Source organism: Penaeus vannamei, chromosome 40 (genome assembly GCF_042767895.1).
Source record: "Penaeus vannamei isolate JL-2024 chromosome 40, ASM4276789v1, whole genome shotgun sequence".
NCBI classification, from domain to species: domain Eukaryota; kingdom Metazoa; phylum Arthropoda; class Malacostraca; order Decapoda; family Penaeidae; genus Penaeus; species Penaeus vannamei.
The window spans coordinates 21,469,721-21,492,220 of NC_091588.1; the positions used below are offsets into that span (position 1 = coordinate 21,469,721).

At 37.9% G+C, this 22,500-nt stretch overlaps 2 protein-coding genes across 2 annotated transcripts in view; one reads left to right on the forward strand and one right to left on the reverse strand.

The window, feature by feature from the left end:
- Positions 1-1,355: 1,355 nt before the first annotated feature.
- Positions 1,356-15,347, reverse strand: CCT1 (chaperonin containing TCP1 subunit 1). Its single transcript, XM_027353445.2, has 12 exons — positions 15,181-15,347; positions 12,682-12,767; positions 12,288-12,392; positions 11,328-11,449; positions 10,773-10,872; positions 10,269-10,461; positions 5,620-5,765; positions 5,371-5,505; positions 4,733-4,878; positions 3,703-3,895; positions 2,442-2,628; positions 1,356-2,130 (listed from the first exon to the last, which is right to left on the reverse strand). The coding sequence occupies exons 1-12, from the start codon at positions 15,248-15,250 to the stop codon at positions 1,946-1,948; spliced, it is 1,668 nt and encodes a 555-aa protein (XP_027209246.1). The 5' UTR covers positions 15,251-15,347; the 3' UTR covers positions 1,356-1,945.
- Positions 15,348-20,650: 5,303 nt separating this feature from the next.
- LOC113802814 (glutamine-dependent NAD(+) synthetase) overlaps positions 20,651-22,500 on the forward strand; it is a 43,582-nt gene continuing 41,732 nt past the window's right edge. Inside the window, exon 1 of the mRNA XM_070117519.1 lies at positions 20,651-20,699. The gene's annotated coding sequence lies outside the window, so the exon portion shown is untranslated. The remainder of the gene's footprint in view (positions 20,700-22,500) is intronic.

A 22,500-nucleotide genomic window follows, 5' to 3' on the forward strand; every position in this document is an offset into this window, starting at 1 on the left:
CCGTGGCGACTCTTGTTTCAATACACACACACAAACATAAACACACAAATATGTATGTGTGTGTGTGTGTGTGAATATATATATATATATATATATATATATATATATATATATATATACATATATATATATACATATACATATATGTATGTATATACATACATATATATATATATATATATATATATATATATATATATACACAAACACATGCATATACATACAAACACACACACACACATATATACATATACAGTATATATATATGGGGGGTGGTTGTGTATGCATGTGCTCTCCAGGCACGTTCTAGGAACCCCAGCCATATTGGCTTGCCATACTCTGAGCGACTCTGTGTTCAAGACACAATACCAAGTCGACAGTTCAGGCCTGTCCACACGAGCAGGTGACATCAAAGGAGGGCAAACTACTCTGTAAACTAGTAGTTTCCTTGTTTTTTACTGGGCTGTAATGTCACTTTTATATTAACCCACCAATGTGTCTGCCGATCATATCTGTTTGTGTGGCCAGGCATTTTAAGGAGCAGCTGCAGGACAGGCCCATGTTCTGTGGCAGTATAGCAACATCAAGAGCCTCCATTCCGACCAGCTAATGTATGATGACAGTACGAGTCATTTCGTCTTATTTCTATTTTGGAATTATCTTAAGATGTGCCATCCTCCATCCGATTGTCCATTATGCAAGTAGTTCTTAAATCTTGCCAATCCTGTACGTAGGTTTCATTTCTCATGCAATACTGTAATGTCAGATTTTGAAAAAAGTACACACCTATTTGGTTTAATGACTAGACTTGCCTGACCCTAGACCCGTTTTACTGGATCAACAACTTAAAAGAATATAATTCCATTATGCTTTTATTATCTTTTTTCATACATGTATATTTACTTCAAAGTTTCAGTCAACCTTAAAAAGAAACTGCCACAAATGGGTAAATAGTCATGATGTTTTACATATCACATAAAGCAGGAAAGATTTTATTTAACAATAGTTCGAATCAGGGTTTATTTCCCTTTGTGTTGAAGTCCTTCATTTTAACTGCATACATATGTTGCTGAAATAGTGTTTCCGTTTGTTTTTGTCAGTTATTCTTTCTATGAGGAAAGTTACATGATATTGCATTACTGTTTTTTTTATATCATTTATCTCTATGATGAAATGACATAATATTGTTTTACTATTTTTAAAAAATCATTGTGGTCCCATAATAGTCAACAGATTACTTTTGTTATGATTAAAATCAAACTTGTATTGGCAGATGTTTGAAAACGTCTTTTGTAAGTCATAGAATAATGGTTCATAATAATTAATAAAATAACAAAAGGAGACAAAAAAAGAAATAATTCTTGGGATTTATTATAAAGGAAATGTCACAACTTAAGTCCTTTGATCAATATTCAAATTTTCACTGGCGTTACACATGTGGTACACAACCCGTACATGAAATATTAAAGCATTTTTGAGTAATCTTGTTTCACATGTCCTTTTAAATTGTGAAAAAAGCAGTGTTAGCTTTAGGCATTAATGTAATTTTCAATATTTTTCTTCTAAGATGACGAAGATTTGCACCAAATTATGGCAAGGAGTCACTTAGTAAAAAAGAAAAAAGAAATGCGAGATAGTATGCAGCCTCAAAGAAACTGCTGTAATGTGTGTGAGAGAGAGAGAAAGAGACAGACTAGAGTGGGGAAGAGAGAGAGAGAGAGATAAGAAAAGCATTATGAACACCTTACAATGCCTTTCTTTGTATAATTTCCTAAAACAGATTTCCGAACTGGCAGCTTCGAGAACCTTCTATTCTCCATCAGCTCCCAGAAGCTATTGACAGTCCATCCTCTTCCGAGAAACATTCTCTTCCTTCTTCCTCTTCCTCAATCTCCTTGACGTCTCCCTACCACCAAACGCGCAACTAAACCAGACAGTCTAACATCTAACCGAGCTGTCCGGACTGCAGGGCCCTCTGGTAACCGCTCTCCTGGGTTGGCTCTGGCTCCAGTTTGATCATGTCATCGATACGGAGGATGGTGATGGCAGCTTCTGTGGCAAACTTGAGCTGCTTCAGTTTGCTCAGTGCCGGCTCAAACACGCCTGCTTTCTTGTTATCACGGACTTGGCCTGGTGGGCAAGAGAGATTTTTTAAAAAGGAGACCATGAAAGATATAATAATAAAGTGTGAATGATAACTGACTAGGAGAAAACATCGAGAGACAGATAAAATAGATAAAAAAAAAAAAAAAAAAAAAAACTAAATAATAGCTGTTGACAAATGGGGAAAAAAATCATGATACTTTATGGAATTTTTTTCTTTCTGGTGTTTACTGTCTTTTGCTCAATAAATGAATGAGGATTTGGAATTTACAATGTCATTTTCTTTTTCAACCAAAATTAAATTGAACAAAAGCCAAAATGGACTTTCTCTCCCTCACCTTCAAGGAGATCCAAGCCATAATTCTTGAGCTGTGAGTGTTCTGTCTTGACCTGTGACGAATGATGGTAGGCACGCAACTTAGGTACCAGGTCTGTGGCATCCTTGGCGGCATTCACACTCAGGGTGTTGGGGATGACAAGGAGGGATTGTGCGAAGGCTCCAATTGCCAGCTGTTCCCGGGAGCTCTGCAGAAGAAGGGGATGAGTGATGAGAAAAGGGAAAAGGGGAAGGGAATAAAAGGGGACAAGGAAAAGGGGATAAAAGGGGAAAGGAAGGAATAAATGGAACAATGAGATGGGAAGAAATGAATGGAAAAGGTTATGGAAAAGGGAAAAAAAAAACAATCAGGATAAAAAGGGTCAGGGGATGAAGAGACAAGGAAAGATGAAAGCCATGAGTAAGTGACGAGTAAGGAACTGGAAGAAGTATGGTATGAAGATTGAGTACCTAGTTTTCAGGGCACCAACTGTGATGTTTCTTTTTGATTTCACAGATAATGAATGTTCATTAAATTGCAAAAACAAAAATCTCTACCAAAACATGGTGCATATAATGTAGATAGAGCAAACCCTTAACAATATCAACTTTCCTGCATACATGACAGCAAATTATTCCTTTTTAAGCAATAATAAATTATATCAATATTTTGCCACGGACAAGGAAAAGAGTAACTTGTGCCTCCGAGATGGCTAAAACTTTTAATGTTTTAGCCATCTTCTAAGCTGCCCCATAATAATCCTTGATAGAATTTGAGCAAAATCTGTATTTATGGATATATTTTCAGAAAATATATTTCTAGGGAAATTAAATACTACTAAAGATCAAGAATCTAAACTTGCTGGTGTAAGGAAAGGGGGCAGAGGGTTGAGGAACAAGGCAAGGGAATATAAAAAAAAGGATGAGAATAAGAGCACAAGGGGATAAAGGGAATGGGATGGGGAAAAGGAGCTAAGAGAGAAAGAATGAAGAATGCTGAAAAATGAAGGGATGAGGGGCAGATGTGGATGGGAAGGGAAGGGGAAAAGGGGTAGAAGAGCAGTAAGACAAAGGATGAATAAAGAGTAAGGGGATGAGGGGAAAAGGAATAGAAGAGACAAAGAGGGATGAAGGTTGAACAGGACAATGGGCCTCGATGTACCAACAAAATAATGCATGAAAAAATCTCATGATGATGATGTACTAACAGCTAAAATAAAAGATGAAGAGGAAGAGGAAAAGGAGGAGAAAGTCAAAGAAGAAAAAAAAAATCTTACACTTACCAAACTTGTGGCAAAGCTTTCAAGGTAAACAGACAAGGCAGCCTCGACAGCACCACCACCACACACAATTGAGCTGCTCTCCAGAACCCTCTTGACCACACACAAGGCGTCATGGATAGAGCGCTCCATCTCGTCGCAGTAGAAGTCGTTGGGACCACGCAGGATGAGGGAGCTGGCGGAACGGGCAGATGGACTGTGGGGAAATGAAAAGAAATCTATGAATAAACTGCACAGCTCTGGGGAACAGTCAAAGGTATTTGAGTTGCCTGTATGGTTTTTGTAACTTTGTACTATGGTTGGATTTTCAGTGTACTTTTAGGCTGCTATGAGATCTGTGAATTCTAGCTTATACTTCTCTCATACAAAAGGTTTAATTTAATCATGGTGGGTTTATATAATGCCTACTATAGTTTTTGTGAATTGCTTGCATACAGATGGTATTTCATGTGCTCAGCCAAGGAGTCAATTAGTAGGCCTTTGTGTCTAATTTCCTTATTTCTTGAATTTGTGGGAAAATGTTTTATTACCTCTCTTACTATTAATATCATTATATCATCATTACTGATTTCAGCATTATATTGTTATAAAAATACTAATAACAAAGGTAATAATAGTAGTAGTAATAATTCTAAAAATCGATAACTCAAGGAAAAGGGTAAACATATAAAGATAAGTAGCACTAGTAATCGACTCCTTGGTGACTAAGCACATGTTGAGCCATTCATTCAAAAAGTTGTACAAACTAAAATCTACTTGAACTAAGCCAGAAATCTCTGGGAAGATATCTGTGATTTGGTGTTTATTATAATAGTGTTGTTTACTTTAGTATGTGTTCAATACCTATTAAAATTCACATGTAACTTCCTTCTTCATTATATCTATTTCTATATCAATGACCAGCTTAGAATTATAACATATATCCAAATATCATCAACATTACAATGTACCAGTGTTAATCTTACATTGAAGAACAAACAAAAAGTATCCATATAGATGCCTGGTTCAATAAACAAACAATGTTTCCCCTTACCCCTTGATAAGGATGAGCTCATCATCGCAGATACGTTCCTGAGAGACCTCTGCAGCCTCACCAAGGTAGGTGGGGTCGAAGGTCTCCTCACCCTCCAGGTTGCACAAAGTCGTGAGGAAAGTGGCTCCAGTTGCTTTGGCTATTCTCTGTGTAGTTGGGGTGGTGATGAGATAAAAGGATATTTGTGATTATTCGGTAACATCAAATGGTATCAAATGTATGTGTCCTAAATAAATGATAATCTCATGATAATCATATGGGGAAAGGACACTGAAAATAACTAACATTATGCTTATTCTTTGAGCTGTGCATGATCAAGTTTCCACCTCAGCTGTGCATGATCAAGTTTCCCCTTACATTCAAGTTGGCTTGAAAAAGCACCAGCTTTTAAAACCTGTCAGGCTGTCCTTTTTATTGCTGTATTGGAATGTAATGAGTGCGCTCAAACATGATTGGTAGTGAGTAATCACACATAACTGGTACTGTTCAGTGGCTTTCTTTCAGTCCCAAAGAACTATTCCTTCCTAATCCTTTTACTTCCTTACATCTATCCTCCTAATGCTGTGGGATGGGATAGTAAGTGCAATGAAGCATAATTCAAGAGATAAAAAGGATGACCAATATCTTTTACTGCTTACCTTGAGATCTGACTTCTTGCATCGCCTGACAGCCATGGCTCCGGCTTCGACAAAGTATTTGAGGCAAAGATCATCAATACCACCAGTGGTGAGAATGACATTGGCACCAGTCTTCAGGATCTTCTCGATTCTCTCCTACGGGCATGGAATTTGACCATTAGTGAAAAGAGAAAACAAAAAATCCCTAAAACATGGACAAGCAAAAAACAAAAATCAAAACCCCTCTTCCCTCACAAAACTACTACTAACCTTTGTGATGTCTGACTCTCTCTGTCTGATGGACTCGAGCTTGGAAGGGTCATTGACGAGGACCTGGATGCCGAGCTTGAGTTTTTCCTTCTGAAGAGAGAAGTCGAGGCAGGCAACCTTGGCTCCTGTGATCTTTTTCTTCATGGCTGAAGGGTAGAAGGTGTGCTTTAAATGTAAATGTACACACAGGAAATTCTTAAAAAAAAAGACACACAAAAACAAGCACAAATATGCCATAAAAGCACAATCTCAAATTTCCAAATTCTGTACACACACACATACACACATGAAGGATCCAAATTAAGGGGACTGTCCCTACCGATGGGGGGTCAGAGGGGGTCGGATGGGTCAAATTTAGTTAATGGTCCTAGCGCATTGTTACATGTGTGAGGAAACTACCCTTCGGTTATTAGCCTCCATCTCGGACTAGTTCATGGTGAAAGAGGGGCGTAAGCAACATAGGATGACAAGGAACTTTCACCCCTTTGCGCCGGATGGACCTTTGTATTTACACTCACCCTGAACGTACATACGGCATTCAATAAAGCTATTACATAAAGATATCAATTCATAAATTTCCAAAGAGTGATTTTATACCACATATCAATACATTTGAACGATACATGGTAATTTATGATGAAACAAAGAGAAACAAAACAAAAATTACATGTCCACAAATCTGTTTAAGTACATTTACATACAAAATACATCTTATATCGAGAGCTTGTGGTGATATATGATAGTACAGACATTGGTTAGCATGTGCACCTTATATCAAATATGTAATCTAAAAATTAAAAATGCACATGGGGAGAGGTATCGTATAAGTGTGATTAGCTCCTCCCAGCCGCGCCCCTCTCGTCCCCCCCCCCCTCCATCTATTTCTACTATCTCTACAATGACACTGAATATGAAAGCAAGTTCATGTATGTAAAAAGAATGTTTCATATCGCACCTAAATGAATCAGAATGGCTAATAAAAATTATGATGATAGTGAACAAAAAAATAACAGTTGGAGTACTAGTAATGGGACATTGCCGAATTGGGGATAACTAGGAAACAGCCTGTTTGCAGTTTTCCCATGATAAACGCCTGCATAAGGCACCACGCTGTCTGTTTACCAAGGTACGTGTTTCTGCTGTTTATCTTTATTGTCAGCATGCCCAGAAGGCATAAATTGGCAGGGCATAGGACCTCTAGGCGAGTCCATTTACAAAGTTGCATTAGAAATCACTGGGAGACTACAAGTGCTAAAGCTTCAGATACCCAGCATCCGATTCCAAGCAAGTCACGGGATGTTGGTTCTCCAGAACTACTTCCGTCAACATTGAGGCAGTTCCCCGAGCCATTTCACCTCCAGGATAGTTCGGACAGCAACGACGGACTACAGCCTTTGGCCACATCCAGTCAGCCTTGCTCATAGCAAGCACCTGGCTCTGACCTTGTTAACCCCAAAAGCGTTCATGCTGAACTGAGTAGAACGCTTTTTTCTGATATCCAAATGGCATCACGAGTGACTGAAGAGGCCAACATGGTGACTACATCCATTGCCATGTTGAAGCAAATACTTACATGCGTGAGATGTATGCAATGAGGAGGCAATATAGAACATACAGTCCAGTCCTCTTCACATGGCAATGCAATCCAGATTACATGCTTACAGTGCCATGGTCTAATAAATGTTTCACCCGACATGTTCAGGCTGTTACCTGGGGACAAATTGGGAAACAAAGCCAAGGCCCTGCAGGTGTATGCAGCTCTCATAAACAATGAAGGCTGAGCTGGCCTAAATAGATACGCTGGCTTCAGTGGCATCCAAGGCATGTCAACACATATTTTACGACTATGCACATTTTTTGTATAGTAAAATGAACAAGATTGGATCTTGTTGCGGAGAAAGTCCACGAGTATTATAGCAACATCATGAAAGTAGATCCCGATGACTCTGGAATCTTAGATCTCATTGTATAATTTGATGCAGCTTGGGAGAAGCATGGCCCTAGCAGCCACATAGGCATTACTTTTGTGATTGAAGCCAACACAGGCTTAGTAGTTGACCTGGAGGTTTTGCCAACAACTTGCACAAAAGTAAGTGCACATAAACACCAAACTCTCTCCCCTGAGGCTTTTGAGGAGTGGAGGGAAATCACCTCCTATGAATGCACTTGGAACCATTTAGGCTCAGCTTGCAGCATGGAAGCAAAGGCTGCAAGGATTTTGTTCCAGCGCGCGCTTGCCAAAGGCTTCCGTTATGCTAAGTTCATCGGTGATGGAGACTCCTCAGCCTATAAAAGCATACGCGACATATATAACGCGATTGCATAAAATGAAGAGCAAGCTGTCGGCACCAGTCCCAACAAGGAGAACAATTCACCAGTCCTTGCTTGCTGGGGTTCTCCGTGACAAGGACATCACTTCTTTCAAAATTTTACATGAAAGCTTTGAAAGAAAATGTCCAAACAGATACATAGCAAATGAGGAAGCACATAATGGCTTCATTTTATCCCCACTCATCAAGTGACGTCTATCCCCAGCATCAGCTATGCCCTGAGGGTCCAAGTTTAAGGTGCTTTTTTAACCATGCAACAACACAGGGCAATGGCTCTAAGGTTCATGGTGACCAGAAGTAATTTTTTCGGAAGCTAAGCAGTGCAGCTATTGCTCAAATAAAAACCACATATGATGACCTTACATCTGATGACATCCTTATTCGTTGTTTGCCAGGCTACACTCAAAATTCAAACGAGTCCATACATTCAAAAGTCTGGCAAAAATGTTCAAATAACAAACATGCAGGGTACCATCACGTACTGTTTGTTTGTAGAGCAACTGCACTGGACCACAATTTTGGTTTTGAAAAAGGATGCCTGGTCCTCAACTTAGGCTGGGACGTATCTCCCCATATGCTTCGGACACTCCACAATCAAGACACAGAATGTATAAGGCCTGCCTCATGTGCAATAAATGGAGGCGTAATGCACGCATCGCAGAAGACAGTGACTATCAACCAGGTGGATTTTAGAGCAATCATTGGTGGCCACAACCCTTCCATTTTTGTTTGAGTGTGTGTATGTGTTAGTCTGTAGTCTGTAGTCTGGTAGTCTGGTAGTCTGGTAGTCTGTAGTGTGTGTGTGTGTGTGTGTGTGTGTGTGTGTGTGTGTGTGTGTGTGTGTGTGTGTGTGTGTGTGTGTGTGTGTGTGTGTGTGTGTGTGTGTGTGTGTGTGTGTGTGTGTGTGTGTGTGTGTGTGTGTGTGTGTGTGCGTGTGTGCGTGCGTGTGTGCGTGTGCGTGTGCGTGTGTGTGTGTGTGTGTGCGTGCGTGCGTGCGTGTGTGTGTGTGTGTGAGTGTGCGTGACCGAGTGTGAGTGCACGCATGAATGTGAATGAAAGTGTCAGTATGTCTGTATCTTCCCTGGCAACAATGAGTGGGGTTGGTGGTCCATGATACCCTCCATATGGATAATATTTCAAATGAGATGAGGATTTTTTTCCCCTCATCTCAGTTGGAAGGGGACCAGGAACCATAGAAAGTAGTAGTTTCAAAGTTTTAGCAATAGCTAAATACACCCTGGGTGCTTACGTTCAATCTCATTTGCATGAGTCGGCCCCTAATCTCTTCTTCCCTAATTCCTATTTCCATTAGGGGGGGGGGGGGAGGCTGGTAAAAGAAAATGGAATGATCGAATCCGAGGGCAATATAAAGCAAATATGACGATTGCCTAAAGGATAGTGAGTTTAGACGTGCGCGGACGTGATTTTACAGCACTGTTGTATGGTCATGTGGGCCGCATGGTGGCGACAGAAGGCGACTTCACTGTTATCGTAGTCTGTACTTTATGATGCAGTGAACTAAGTATTGATCCAATTTCAATGAAATAAAAAACACAAGAAAGAGCAGACTTTGGGCTTTCTTTTGATGTATAAACCAAGCAATATGCAAGTGGGTAAAATAAAAAGAGAAATCAACAGAAAACTAATTAAAAACTTTGAAGGCCAAAAACTCAAAACTGTTTTTTCATTTTCAGTACCTCTCACAGTCGACAGTTTTTGTCCTATCAAAAAATGCTTTTTCCCTGAGGAAGAAAGTCAGAATGCGCATAGAACAACAAATTCGATTTTAGAAAATCAAATATTTTCATTTTAACAAATTTTAACTTATTTTTTTTTATTATATAACATGCAATATTTCTGAAACTAAACGGTATTTCCAAAATTGAATTCGTAGTTCAATTCATATGACCCAGATTTCTCAACAAATGTAACATCGAAAACGGATAAAAACCTTCAGACAAGGAAGGTATCGAAATTACCTAATTATAAAAAATTGGCTTTTTGATAGCACTAAAATTCCCTTTGGACAAATTTTAAAATATTTGGTCAGAGGATGTGTAATAAAGTACTCTTTCACCTTACCAAAGTTCATGAAAATCTGTGTGCCCGTTTTCTATTCTTAAACAAAAAATCGAAAATCGGCGTTTCTTCAGGGACAGTCCCCTTAACCAGCATTCAGAGGTAAGACAACCTTTCAACTTCAATGTTAACAAAGTGTATATTTTACGTAGCTTTCAAGATCATTTTACGAATTTATCACCTTCACTATTCCACCACATTAATACCCACCCACCCCACTTCCGCGACAAGCACACTTACCATGTGATGCGATGGTGCAATTAAGTGCGTAGCCGTTGATAATAACAGACTCCCTCGCTGAACGGCCATGGGCTTTGAGGACATTGATGGCCTTGATGGGGTACTTGTGGCCACCCTTGCCGTCTGCTGTACGCACTGCCATGGCTGCGTCAACCACCATGTTTGCAAAGAAGTCACTGTCGATTGAGATTACCTGTGTGGGGTAGAGGTCGGATATGAGCTGCTGGTCACTGAAAGCCAGAGTGGAGAGATGGGAGTGAATGACAGATCAGTTGAAGAGACCGGGGCAGTGATAAACAAGTTGAGGGGAAGTTGCAAAATCAATCAATAAGAAAAGTAAGGTCTTACCAACCTATCTAAATAAATACAGATATGTATATTCATGGAGATATAGCAATAAAATTTAAACAAAATTCAGTGCCTATTTATTACGTTTTGTGTTTCTTAGTTTCTTTGTTTTTTTATCTATATATATATCAGTTCATACAATTTTCAACACCATACCTTTGAAGACATAGATGTTCTGGCAGCAGCAACAATGCAGTCACGACCAATTTCATCTGTGTTTATGGTGAGGTTGTTCTGGATGTAGCGGCAAGCCTCCCTGAGAGAAATAAGCAATAATTAATACATGATAATGATAAACTTCGTAATTAAACATGGTACTATAATAATAATGATGATAATTAACGATGACGACGACACTGATGATCTTAAAACTAAATCATATACCATTGATTTACTTTACATTCCTACAATTCTTAACTGCCATATCCTGCAATCATTAATGCCTGCTTAGAGCTACTCTTGGTATGAAGTTTCCAGTATTGTTTTTATCATTATATTATCATCATCATTATCATACAATATTTACTTTTCTTTCTTTCTTTAATGTAATAATGGACCTCAGATGTGTGATGATAGGCAGGAGCAACAAGTCTGAATAAATAATGATCAAACTGCCATCAATAATCACCAACGTATGACGCACACCTTAGCATCTATCACTAATAGTATAACTTGCCCATTGCCATGCTAACAACTATTCATCGAACTCACTTGCAAGCTAGTTTGTAGCCTGCGATGATAGATGTTGGGTGGATCTTCTGTTTCACCAGCTCATCGGCAAACTTCAATAGCTCAGCAGCAATGATCACTACACTGGTTGTGCCATCTCCGACCTGGTGAGACAAGGAATAGAGGGGTCATGATCTTGATGCGAAGCTGAGAAATAAATACTTATCCCACATCGTCTTCATCCTCATACTAACAGATATACATACTACTATGCTATATAACATTACCTTTCTGAAATCAACACTGTCGACTATAGCTTATAAAGGTACTATCAACATGGTGCAGAGTGCCAAAGTAAAAACTAGATACATTAGTTGCTACTGCACAGCAACATCTTAAAATCAAATGAAGAGGTAAAAATTAGGTAATGCAAGTTACTGCAGCAACTAGAGAGAATCAGAAGCTCCGAATTCACTGACCTGGGAGCTCTGATGGTACGGGACAGTGCCTTGAACCTGTCCAACACTGTCTAATTCTCCTACACTCAACAAAGTGGTTGGAGCTACTTTAATAACTTAGATTACAAGTATTTTACCCTTAAATATGATTCCCAAGGGACCAGGATGTAAAATGTATGCATCACTTTACCAATTTAACCTCAAGATTTAATATTTCAGAAAATCCTTTAATCCATTACTTAACTGCTTTCTGGCCTAGTGGGTCATATGTTTATCAAGTGAAAAGGTTTATCAGTCTGATACTCAATAGTGTGGTCAAAATCAGCAAATCCTTTGTGACAAACAATGAAAATGTGAATATGTAGTTCAAAGCCATTCTGACTTTAGAAAAACATGATCATGGATTAACAAGTTATTAATGGGTGCTGGGTTAAAATCATCTACTACCTGTATTATTCAGAAAGGAATGAAAACAACAAACAAGATTAGGAGATGAAGAATATTAAAATCATCATAAAAACATAAAAAGATTAATTTGGCTCACCTCTTCATCCTGCAGCTGTGCTAACTCAACCAAGACGCGGGCTGCTGGGTGCTCAACTTCCAGTAGTTTGAGGATTGTAGCACCGTCATTGGTCACTGTGACATCCTGGCGGAAAGGAGAGAGACATGAAGGAACAAGGGATAATGGTGAAATTATCGTGTTGCTAGTAAGCATTACAAATACTGTGCAACTGACTGTACAGATAACTGTCAGGATGTCATTTGAAAGACTAAAGTATACAATTGATAGGGTACCTATAGAAGTTTAATATAATTTATATCATTTATTTATTTTTATTTATTTATTTTTTTTTTTAAGTGAGAGGAACAAAACAGCTTGACACATGCAAGACAAATACCAATAAATTAAAGGTTTAATATGATAGTATACTTACTCCGACATCATCAACAATCATTTTGTCAAGCCCCACAGGACCGAGGGAGCTCTTTACAATGTTGGCCACAGAGCTGGCAGCGATGACTGTAAATCAAAAGAAAAAAAAAAAAATGAAGGTCAAAGTCCTAATTAGGCCAATGCTGAGGACATATAATGTGTGTGTGTGTGTGTGTGTGTGTGTGTGTGTGTGTGTGTGTGTGTGTGTGTGTGTGTGTGTGTGTGTGTGTGTGTGTGTGTGTGTGTGTGTGCACCTGGACAATGTGGACAAAAATGCAGACCAAGCAAATATTTTGATAAATAGAGTGTTCTTTAATAACGCACTTTTCACGAGCTGTGAATACTGTTTTTTCCAACTTTTAAAATGTATATCTAAAAATCAAAGAATTTTTACTTATCCTTGAAAAAGTTGATTACGTCTACATTCCAGGAAACAATACTGTCAAGTAAATACATAATTGACAAATACTTTGAAAGTAACTTAGTAATCCATACCAAACTGTTTAATGGTATTAGTTCATGTAGCACATCAACATCAAACAATAATTCAATAAATAATACTATATTATCTCCGAGCACCATCAGGCATGGAGACAAGCACTAATGCTGCATACACAAAATGCACCTCTGAGAGTGAACTGTCAAATTCAGAAACTAGATTATTACTTCACATTATGCAGAATCACACCCTTGGAAATCTATTACAGCAAAATTTATTACAATACCAACACAGTCACCAAAGACTAAGTCCTCAACTCCATCACAAAATTTATTTGATAATCTCAATCTCCAAAACTAGCACTACTTGAGGGGAGGGCTTTGCTCCCGACTCTCCACAGCAAACATTGTCTTCATTTCGGTAAGCATGTCAAGATAGAGCTGAAACTTGTGAGTACCGAGGGGACTTTTCCTGTATTTGAGGAATTACTGTTCGTGTCTGCAGATTATTTCTTGCACCAGTACATATTAAGCTAAATATTTTATATATTATGTACTGGTTTATATTAAGCTAATGTTTCTCTACGATAGGGAAAATCTAAGGGCACAGTTATAAGGATATGTAAAAAATACACATGTATATTATATGATCTGTGAAGGCAAGGAATAACATCAGAATTTTTAAAAATAGGTTCCAACAAATGCCACGCCCCGGCAGAATCCACTTGCGCTCAAAGCCGCTAATCCAAGGGTTAGGAAGTTATTTGGGTCCTACAACGACCTTTTTGAGAGATTGTGTGTTTGGGTCGGGCTCATATTCTCATTCGTTCTGCAATGCAGTATCAAAGAAGAAGAAAAAGATGAAGACAAAGAATAAGAAAAAAAGGCAACTGCCTCTAACTATGCCTCTGTCATACTGGGTAATCTATTCAAGACCGTTATTAAGTTTTTCAAATGTGCAGAGAACCCTGTTTTTAATGTTAAAAACTGAGGGGAAAATTAATTTTTCACAAAATATTAATTTGTAGATTTCTGGCACATGGCAAACATCTCTATTGTGTGCAGGAGAAAAAAGGGCGAGCCCCCATAAAAACTGCACTGGTAACCAAGTGAACTGGTAAAAAATTTGCTTATAAATGACAAAAAAAAATAAATAAATAAATTATAAATAAATAAATATAATAATAATAATAATGCATAGGCAGAAAACAGACTAAACTTAACAGTCTGGGACACAGGTATTTGTTACCATGAGTACCCATATCTATTAGCACTTTCTTGTGCCCTATAAGATGGCGGTTTCCATTTCCCTCTGTTTGTGCATCGTTCTTGGTAACGTAAAACAAAAAACACATTATACCAAAAATAAAGGGAAAAAAAATCATGGAAAGCCCCCTCACAGCCCCCTGGGTTCCTGCTTCTCTTGCCACGCACACGAAGGTGGAAAAAATGCTTCTCGGGAAGTGTTAATGAGCAGTGCTCCCCCCCCCCCATCAACCCTCCCCTTGGCCAGTGCCCGAAAGGCATACCCTGTCATGGCAACTTGGATTGTTGAAAAATAGAAAATGTTACATAAAACTGCAGACTTAGGCATGTGCGTTTGTATTGCGAGAATCATCCCATTTGCACTCCTCCCTCAATACACAAACGTCTCATATCTATCCGTACATCATAATGACAACAATGGTTCAAAATCCCAACTTCGAACTACAACGAATCAAGAGGTTTTCATTTTCCTCTCAAGCAGAGCGAAATAGAGCTAAAAATAGGAAATATTACGAGCATGTGTTCATGTGCTCTGAAATGGGGCGGATGCGCCTCGTGTTCATTGTCCTTTCCTTTGTTTTCTTTCTATTTATTCTAATTCGTGTTCTTCAAGCTTTAGATGAACGGCGAAAAACACTTCCTAATGATAAAAGATTAAATCAAATCGGGAGAAATGTGACAAATTTGGATATCATTAAAAAAAAAATCAATTGTATACTCCTACACAGGTATTGCCCGACCCGAAAAAATATCTTAAAACGTGTATTTTCAGGAAAATCATCCTTCCTACACTTACCATTTTCGGTCCTGACGGAAGTGCCCGAAGACCTCTTCCCCTGGATGCTAAGCACAGAGTCGGCCGTCATTTTGTTATTAATCTATTTGGGGAAAAAGAGTTTGGTGAAGTTGAACCTCTCGCTCCTCTCTCACACCTCGCTGCCGCCGGTGTGACTCATGTAAACAACAATGTGACGGCGAAGGGATCCCGGAGCGTGGAGACGATTCGATTCTCTTGCGGTGGATCATCGTCGTTTATCGGAATAGGGGATTTAGACTGGAATAACTGTCTGTGGATTTGGATTTTAAGAGTTTTGGATTATTTTAAGATCATTATGATAATCTTTCGTTTAGTATGTTGGTAGATTATGTGCCTTTCGCTTCCAGACTATAGATACAGTAAAGATTTGATCGTATCCATGCGATGTTCTCTTGTTACCTCCGCGTGACAGACGACGGGAAGCTTCTCGATCCTTCTCGAAATGACAAATGTGTATTTTTGTCTGATTTTCTCATCTTCATCCCTTTTAATCACATTCATTTAACAAGACATGTAATGTTAGTTGTGTGAATGGGCAAATGGAAGTCTTAAACCAGATTCAATCCCGCCAAAATATGAAGAATAGTCGATAAATTTCGCGGTTTCAGGATTTGATGAAAGAGAAAAAGGGATAAATTCATGGTAGACTAAAATAAATACGGATTTTTTTTTTTCGTTGCTCATTATCGTTCATTGTCAGCTTAGACATTGAATTGATGTTAAATGAATGTGCTTTGTTTTGTAGAGACATATGGCCTCACCACTTTTAGGATATCAATGACTTTACTTATACTTTTCAAATGATAAGGATGATTTCCAGTGATAGTTCTATGATCTTTGTTACTATTTTAATATTTATAGATATGAAGGTATCAATATCATCATGATAGAAACAGTGCTTGTTACTGTTACATGTCACCGTAAATATGATTTCCAAATTCTTGAATATCTTAAATCTAATTTCATTGAATTTATCATTATAATCATTACCATAACTTATATGATTATACTGATGCCACGATATTTTTGTTGTCCCTGTTGTTGTAATGATAATAATGATTGTTATTCAGTCATCATTCTTATCTTATCATTACGGCTATCATTGTCATTATCATTTTTTAGGATTATCATTATCATCAATATTATTAACAATATCAATACTTTTTATAATTATATAACACTATTGCTTTTTATATATCTATCACTATCGTAATAATAATAGTGATAACGATAACTCTTAATCATAGTTATATATTGACGTAGCATATTCAACAGCGATAATGATAATGATGATAATGTACTAAATATAATGTTACTGCTAATAGAAATGGTAGCAGAGATAATTATGATTATGAGTATGATCATCATATAATGATAATGGCGATCATAATGCACTAATGATAAAGATAGTAATAATGATGATACTACAACAAGGATAATAACAATAATGATGATGATAACAACAACAACAGCGATGATATAAAGGAAATAATGATGATGATAGTGATAATAATGATAATAATAATGATGATAATAATGATAATAACAATAATAATAATGATGCTAATAATACCAATAATGATAATGATAATAACAATGATGATACTACAACTACTAATGATAATTACAGCAATACTAACATAATTAATTATAATGATAATGGTGATAATGATACAACTAAAAATAAAAATCGCCAATGGAATGATTATGATAGTAATAATAATGTAATGATGGTATAATGGTAATATTGATAGTAATAACACCGTAATGATGATAAAAACAATGATAATAATATTACTACTAATGATAATAGATACTAGTAATACTAGTTATCAATATTATTATTATCACTATTATCATTTGTATTAGTATTATCATTATGATCATTATCATCATAACTGATAATTATCACCGTTATTATTAATATTATCATTAAGATTACCTCCGCCATTGAGATTATATCTTTGATAGCGTTAGTTAGTTTGTTGGTTGGTTAACATGATAAATAAAAAAATTGTTTGTTTGTTTGTTGGTTAGCAGGATAAATAATAATAAAAAAACGTTTTTTACCAGTCTTTTATTATTTTTTTAACCATAGGTGTGTCTTATCTTAGTTCAGGATTATGATCTGGATCCAGGATATTTTTTGATAATGATTACATCAGTTACCCCTATTGCCTAGTCGTAGGTATCGGTCTGTGAGTGCTTCTAGTTACTATTACTGTTATCATTATCGTCATTTTTATTATCAACATCATCCTAACTGGCATAATTATGAAAATGATAATGAGTGCTTCTAGTTACCATTACTTAGTGTTATCATCATCGTCATTTTTCTTATCAACATCATCCTAACTGGCATAATTATGATAATGATAATGATAATTAAATGCTTCTAGTTACTATTACTTAGTGTTATCATTATCGTCATTTTTATTATCACCATTGTCTTCATTATCATTCTGATTATGACGATGATGATAATGATAATAAAGTGATGATAGTGATGATAAAATGATGACAAAGATAATGAAATGATGATAATGACAATAAGGAATTATGATAATGATAATAAAATTATGATAATGATAATAAGATGATGATAATGAAATTATAATAATGATAATAAAATGATAAAATGATAATAAAATGATGATAATGCCAATATGGAATGACGATAATGATAATAAAATGATGATAATGACAACAAGGAATGATGTCAACGAATACAGAAATTTCACATCTACCGATCTATGTCATAATTCTGTTTGCGTTCTGTCCGTTGCTTCTCACGTTTCGAAGTATGACCCTTTAATATGTTGATTTAAAATAATGATTGACAACATAGATTTCAAAGAATGGCGCGCACGCACACACACACATATACAGTCACACGCACAAACAGATACGCTCACACACGCACACGCACACACACACACACACACATACAGTCACACGCACACTCACACATACGCTCACGCACGCACGCACGCACGCAGAAATGCCTGATGATCCGACTCTTCTAGAATCTTGTTCTAACTTTACATTACCATTATAATCATCTTTCTTTTTTCATCACCATATTTACTATCATTATCATCAATCATCACAATCTTCATCATATTTACTATCATTATCATTAATCATCATCATATTTACTATTGTTATTATCAATCATCACCATCATCATCATTATTACTTATTGTTGTTATTACTATTATGAATCTTCGAGGCAAGTACGCTACATTAAAATAATTAGACCGTTAGTTTTTCCCCTTTATTTACACGACCTTCCGAGGGGGGGAGAGGGGTGTCAAGAAGGATAATAGGAAAGGGGAAAAGCGACACAGAGAAAATCGGGTGAAGAGGAAAACAATACTGTTATGATGATTTATATGACTGTAAAATAGATGATTCCCTTTAGCTATTTAACGATCTGGACTGATGACATTGAGAATTAGAATTACGAAAAAGAAGATAATGATGACAATAATTCCCCTAATTATACTAGAAATGACACTGAAGGATAGTTTCTTATTCCTTGTTATAATTTTGAAAATATTTTCCATTAGTCATAAAGCTAACGTAGGAAACGGTTTGCCTTTGTTATCTTATCTAAGAAAAAAATGAAGAAATAAGACAATAAGAATATATATAATATATAATAGGGAAGACAAAACAAAATGCTCCATTAATATACTTAGACCGTTAGTTTTTCTCTTATTTTCTACACGACCTTCCGAGGGGGGGTAGGGTGTTAAGAAGGACATAGAGAGAAAGCGGAAAGGAGAGGGAGGAGAAAGGTGACGTTGAGAAGAAAGGGAATATTAATAATTATGATGTTTTATATGCTAGTAATGGGTGGATAAATTCCCTTTAGATATTTATTGATCTGGACTGATGACATTGAGAATTAGAATTAAGAAAAAATATGATAATGATGACAATAATTCCCCTAATTATGCTAGAAATAGCACTGAAGGGTAGTTTTTTATTCCTTATTATAATTTTGAAAATATTTTCCATTAGTCATAAAGCTAACGTAGGAAACGGTTTCCCTTTGTTATCTTATCTAAGAAAAAAAGGAAGAAATAAGACAATAAGAAGAAATATATATATATATATATATATATAATGTATATATATATATATATATATATATATATATATATATATATATATATATATATATATATATTAAAGGGCAGACAAAACAATACGCATATTTCCTTTGTGTGATTCCGTCTTCATATTCTTAAACTTTCCATTTTTTAACGAAAAAAAAGCTTTGTTTGAGAGTCCTTGTGTATTCATAATCAAAACATATCTGATAGAATGTCTATTTTTTTATATCAGTGTAATCAAAGTGGTGAATAGATTAATTAAGAATAAAAAAGAGAGATATGCAACATCGTTATTGCAATTGACAGAAGGGAGGAGACAGGAGAGGGGGTGTGGGGGGGGGGGGGTAGAGGAGTGGGTATACTAATGGGGGAAGGGAGGGGAGGGGAGGGGAGTGGGCATGGAGGGTAGAAGAAGGAGGAGATGGGAGGAGTTGAGATAGTGCCGAGGGAGGGGGGGGGGGAGGAAGAGAGATGGTGGAGGGAGTGGGTATGGAGGGTAGAGGGCAGAGGAGTGGGTATTCTAGATAGGGGAGGGGAGGGTGGGGAGGGAAGGGGGTGGGCATTGAGGGTAGAGGACAGAGAAGAGGAATTGGGAGGAGACAACATAGTAACGAGGGAGGGGGGGGGGAGGAAGAGAGAAGAGGGAAGGGGAGAGGAGGGAGAAGGGGGAGGAGAGGGGAGTAGGAATGGAGGGTAGAAGAAAGAGAAGATGGAAAGAGGAAAGAAAGAGGCGAGGGGGAGGGGTAGGGGAGTGAACATGGAGGGTAGAGGGCAGAGGAGTGGGTAGTCTAGGTAGGGGAGGGGAGGGTGGGAAAGGAAGGGAGAAGGGGGAGGGGAGGGGAGGGGGGTGGGAAGGGAAGGGAGAAGGGGGAGAGGAGCGGAGGGTAGGAAGGGAGGGGAAAGGAGGGGAGGGAAGGGAGAAGGTGGAGAGGAGGGTGGGAAAGGAAGGGAAGGGAGAAGGGGGAGGGGAGGGAAGGGAAGGGAGAAGGGGGAGGGGAGGGTGGGAAGGGAGAAGGGGAAGAGGAGTGGAGGGTGGGAAGGGAAGGGAAAAGGGGGAGGGGAGTGGAGGGCGGGAAGGGAGAAGGAGAAAGGGGAGGGGAGAGGAGGGAAGTGAACATGCATAATAAGCCAGAGGAGAGAGGGAATGACCAAGGAGGTGGGGGTGGGTGGTGGGGTGGGGGATGGGCATTAAGAATTGACGACAAAAATAGGAGACAAGATAGCGGAGGAGGGGAAGGGGAAGGGGGTGGGTGGGGGGGCTGAGGGAAGTAAAATGACCTTGTGATTAACGATGATTGGGCAAAAAGAGCATCTTCCCCATTCCACGTTCGGGTTAAAGGGAGCCAGTACAGCATACCCAGTGGTACAGTGAAGGTGACAGTGTATAAATTTGGTCCTTAATCTATCTATCTATCTATACATCTATTCATTTGTTTATGTATTTGCCTATCTATTCATTGATCTATTTTGGCTTTACTTTGTCATTCATTTGTTTATTTATTTATTTTCTTATTATTTTTTTGCGATGATTATTAAACTTAAGACGACTGGGTTATAGTGTTGACATAGAAAAAAGAGAATACAAAAAAGAAAAAAAAAATAAAGAGGACGAAAGAGAAGAACCAGAAATAAAGAGAGAACATGATTGGAGAGAAAGAGGGAAACGGGAGAGTAAGAGAGAAGAATTAGGAAGGAAGGAAGAGAAAACAAGAATCGGAAAAGAAGAGAAAAGAATATTAAAGGGAAAGAAAGAAAAGCAGTGGACAGAGAACGAGATAGATAGATAGATAGACAGAGAGAGAGAGGGAGAGACAGAGAGAGTGGGGGGAGAAAGAGAGAGAAAGGAAGAGGGAGGGAAGGAAAGAGAGAGAGAGAGAGAGAGAGAGAGAGAGAGAGAGAGAGAGAGAGAGAGAGAGAGAGAGAGAGAGAGAGAGAGAGAGAGAGAGAGAGAGAGAGAGAGAGAGAAAGAAAGATGCCAGAAAGATAGAAATAAAAAAAGGAGACGGGCAAGAAGAGAGATCGAAGAATGACGGAAGAGTGAGAAAGAGAAAGGAGATAAGGAAGAGACAGAGAAAAAATACGAAAATATACGAAGAGAGTGATAAAGAGAAGTGAGATAAAGGAGAGACAGAGGAAAAGAAAATACAATACCCTCTGACACACACGCCCACAACCCCTCCCCCCCTCCCTCCTCCTTCTCCCTCTTACACAAACACATCACAATTCACCGATCCAAGATGTCTTTTTTTTTCTTCTTTTTTTTCATATTCCGCTGATCTCTTATGTAAGATTTCACTTGTGTTGTTAGCTTTATTTTCTCTCCGAAGAGGGGAGGAGACAAGAATAAGGGGGAGGAAAGGAGAGAGAGAGAGAGAGAGAGAGAGAGAGAGAGAGAGAGAGAGAGAGAGAGAGAAGAGAAGAGAGAGAGAGAGAGAGAGGAGAGAGATTAAGAGAGAGAGAGATTAAGAGAGAGGGAGAGATTAAGAGAGAGAGAGAGAGAGAGAGAGAGAGAGAGAGAGAGAGAGAGAGAGAGAGAGAAAGAGAGAGAGAGAGAGAGAGAGAGAGAGAGAGAGAGAGAGAGAGAGAGATTAAGAGAGAGAGAGAGATTAAGAGATTAAGAGAGAGATTGAAAGAGAGAGAGATAGAGAGAGAAAGAAAGATTAAGAGAGAGAGAGGGAAAGCGAGAGAGATAGAGAGAGAGAGAGAGAGAGAGAGAGAGAGAGAGAGAGAGAGAGAGAGAGAGAGAGAGAGAGAGAGAGAGAGAAAGAGAGAGAGAGAGAGAGAGAGAGAGAGAGAGAGAGAGAGAGAGAGAGAGAGAGAGAGAGAGAGAGAGAGAGAGAGAGAGAGAGAGAGAGAGCAGGGTGGTGAAAGGTAAGAGTTTCAAGATTTTCAATTTTTTACGGCCATTCAAAATATTGAATTGTACTTATACAACTTTTCCGACACGGAGAACGTGTCAAGGAGACTACATAACAAATCGAAGCATATCAACAATATTTTCTATCGTATACACCAAAGCGAATAAAAAGGAAAAAAAAAAGTAAATATTATTCATTTACGTAACATAAAAAAAATAAAAATAAATCCCGTATATGGAGTGAATACTGAGATGAGAAATGTTTCGTAACCGCCCTTTTAATTTTTTTTTTCTTTTTTTATGCCTGGTGGTCACAGG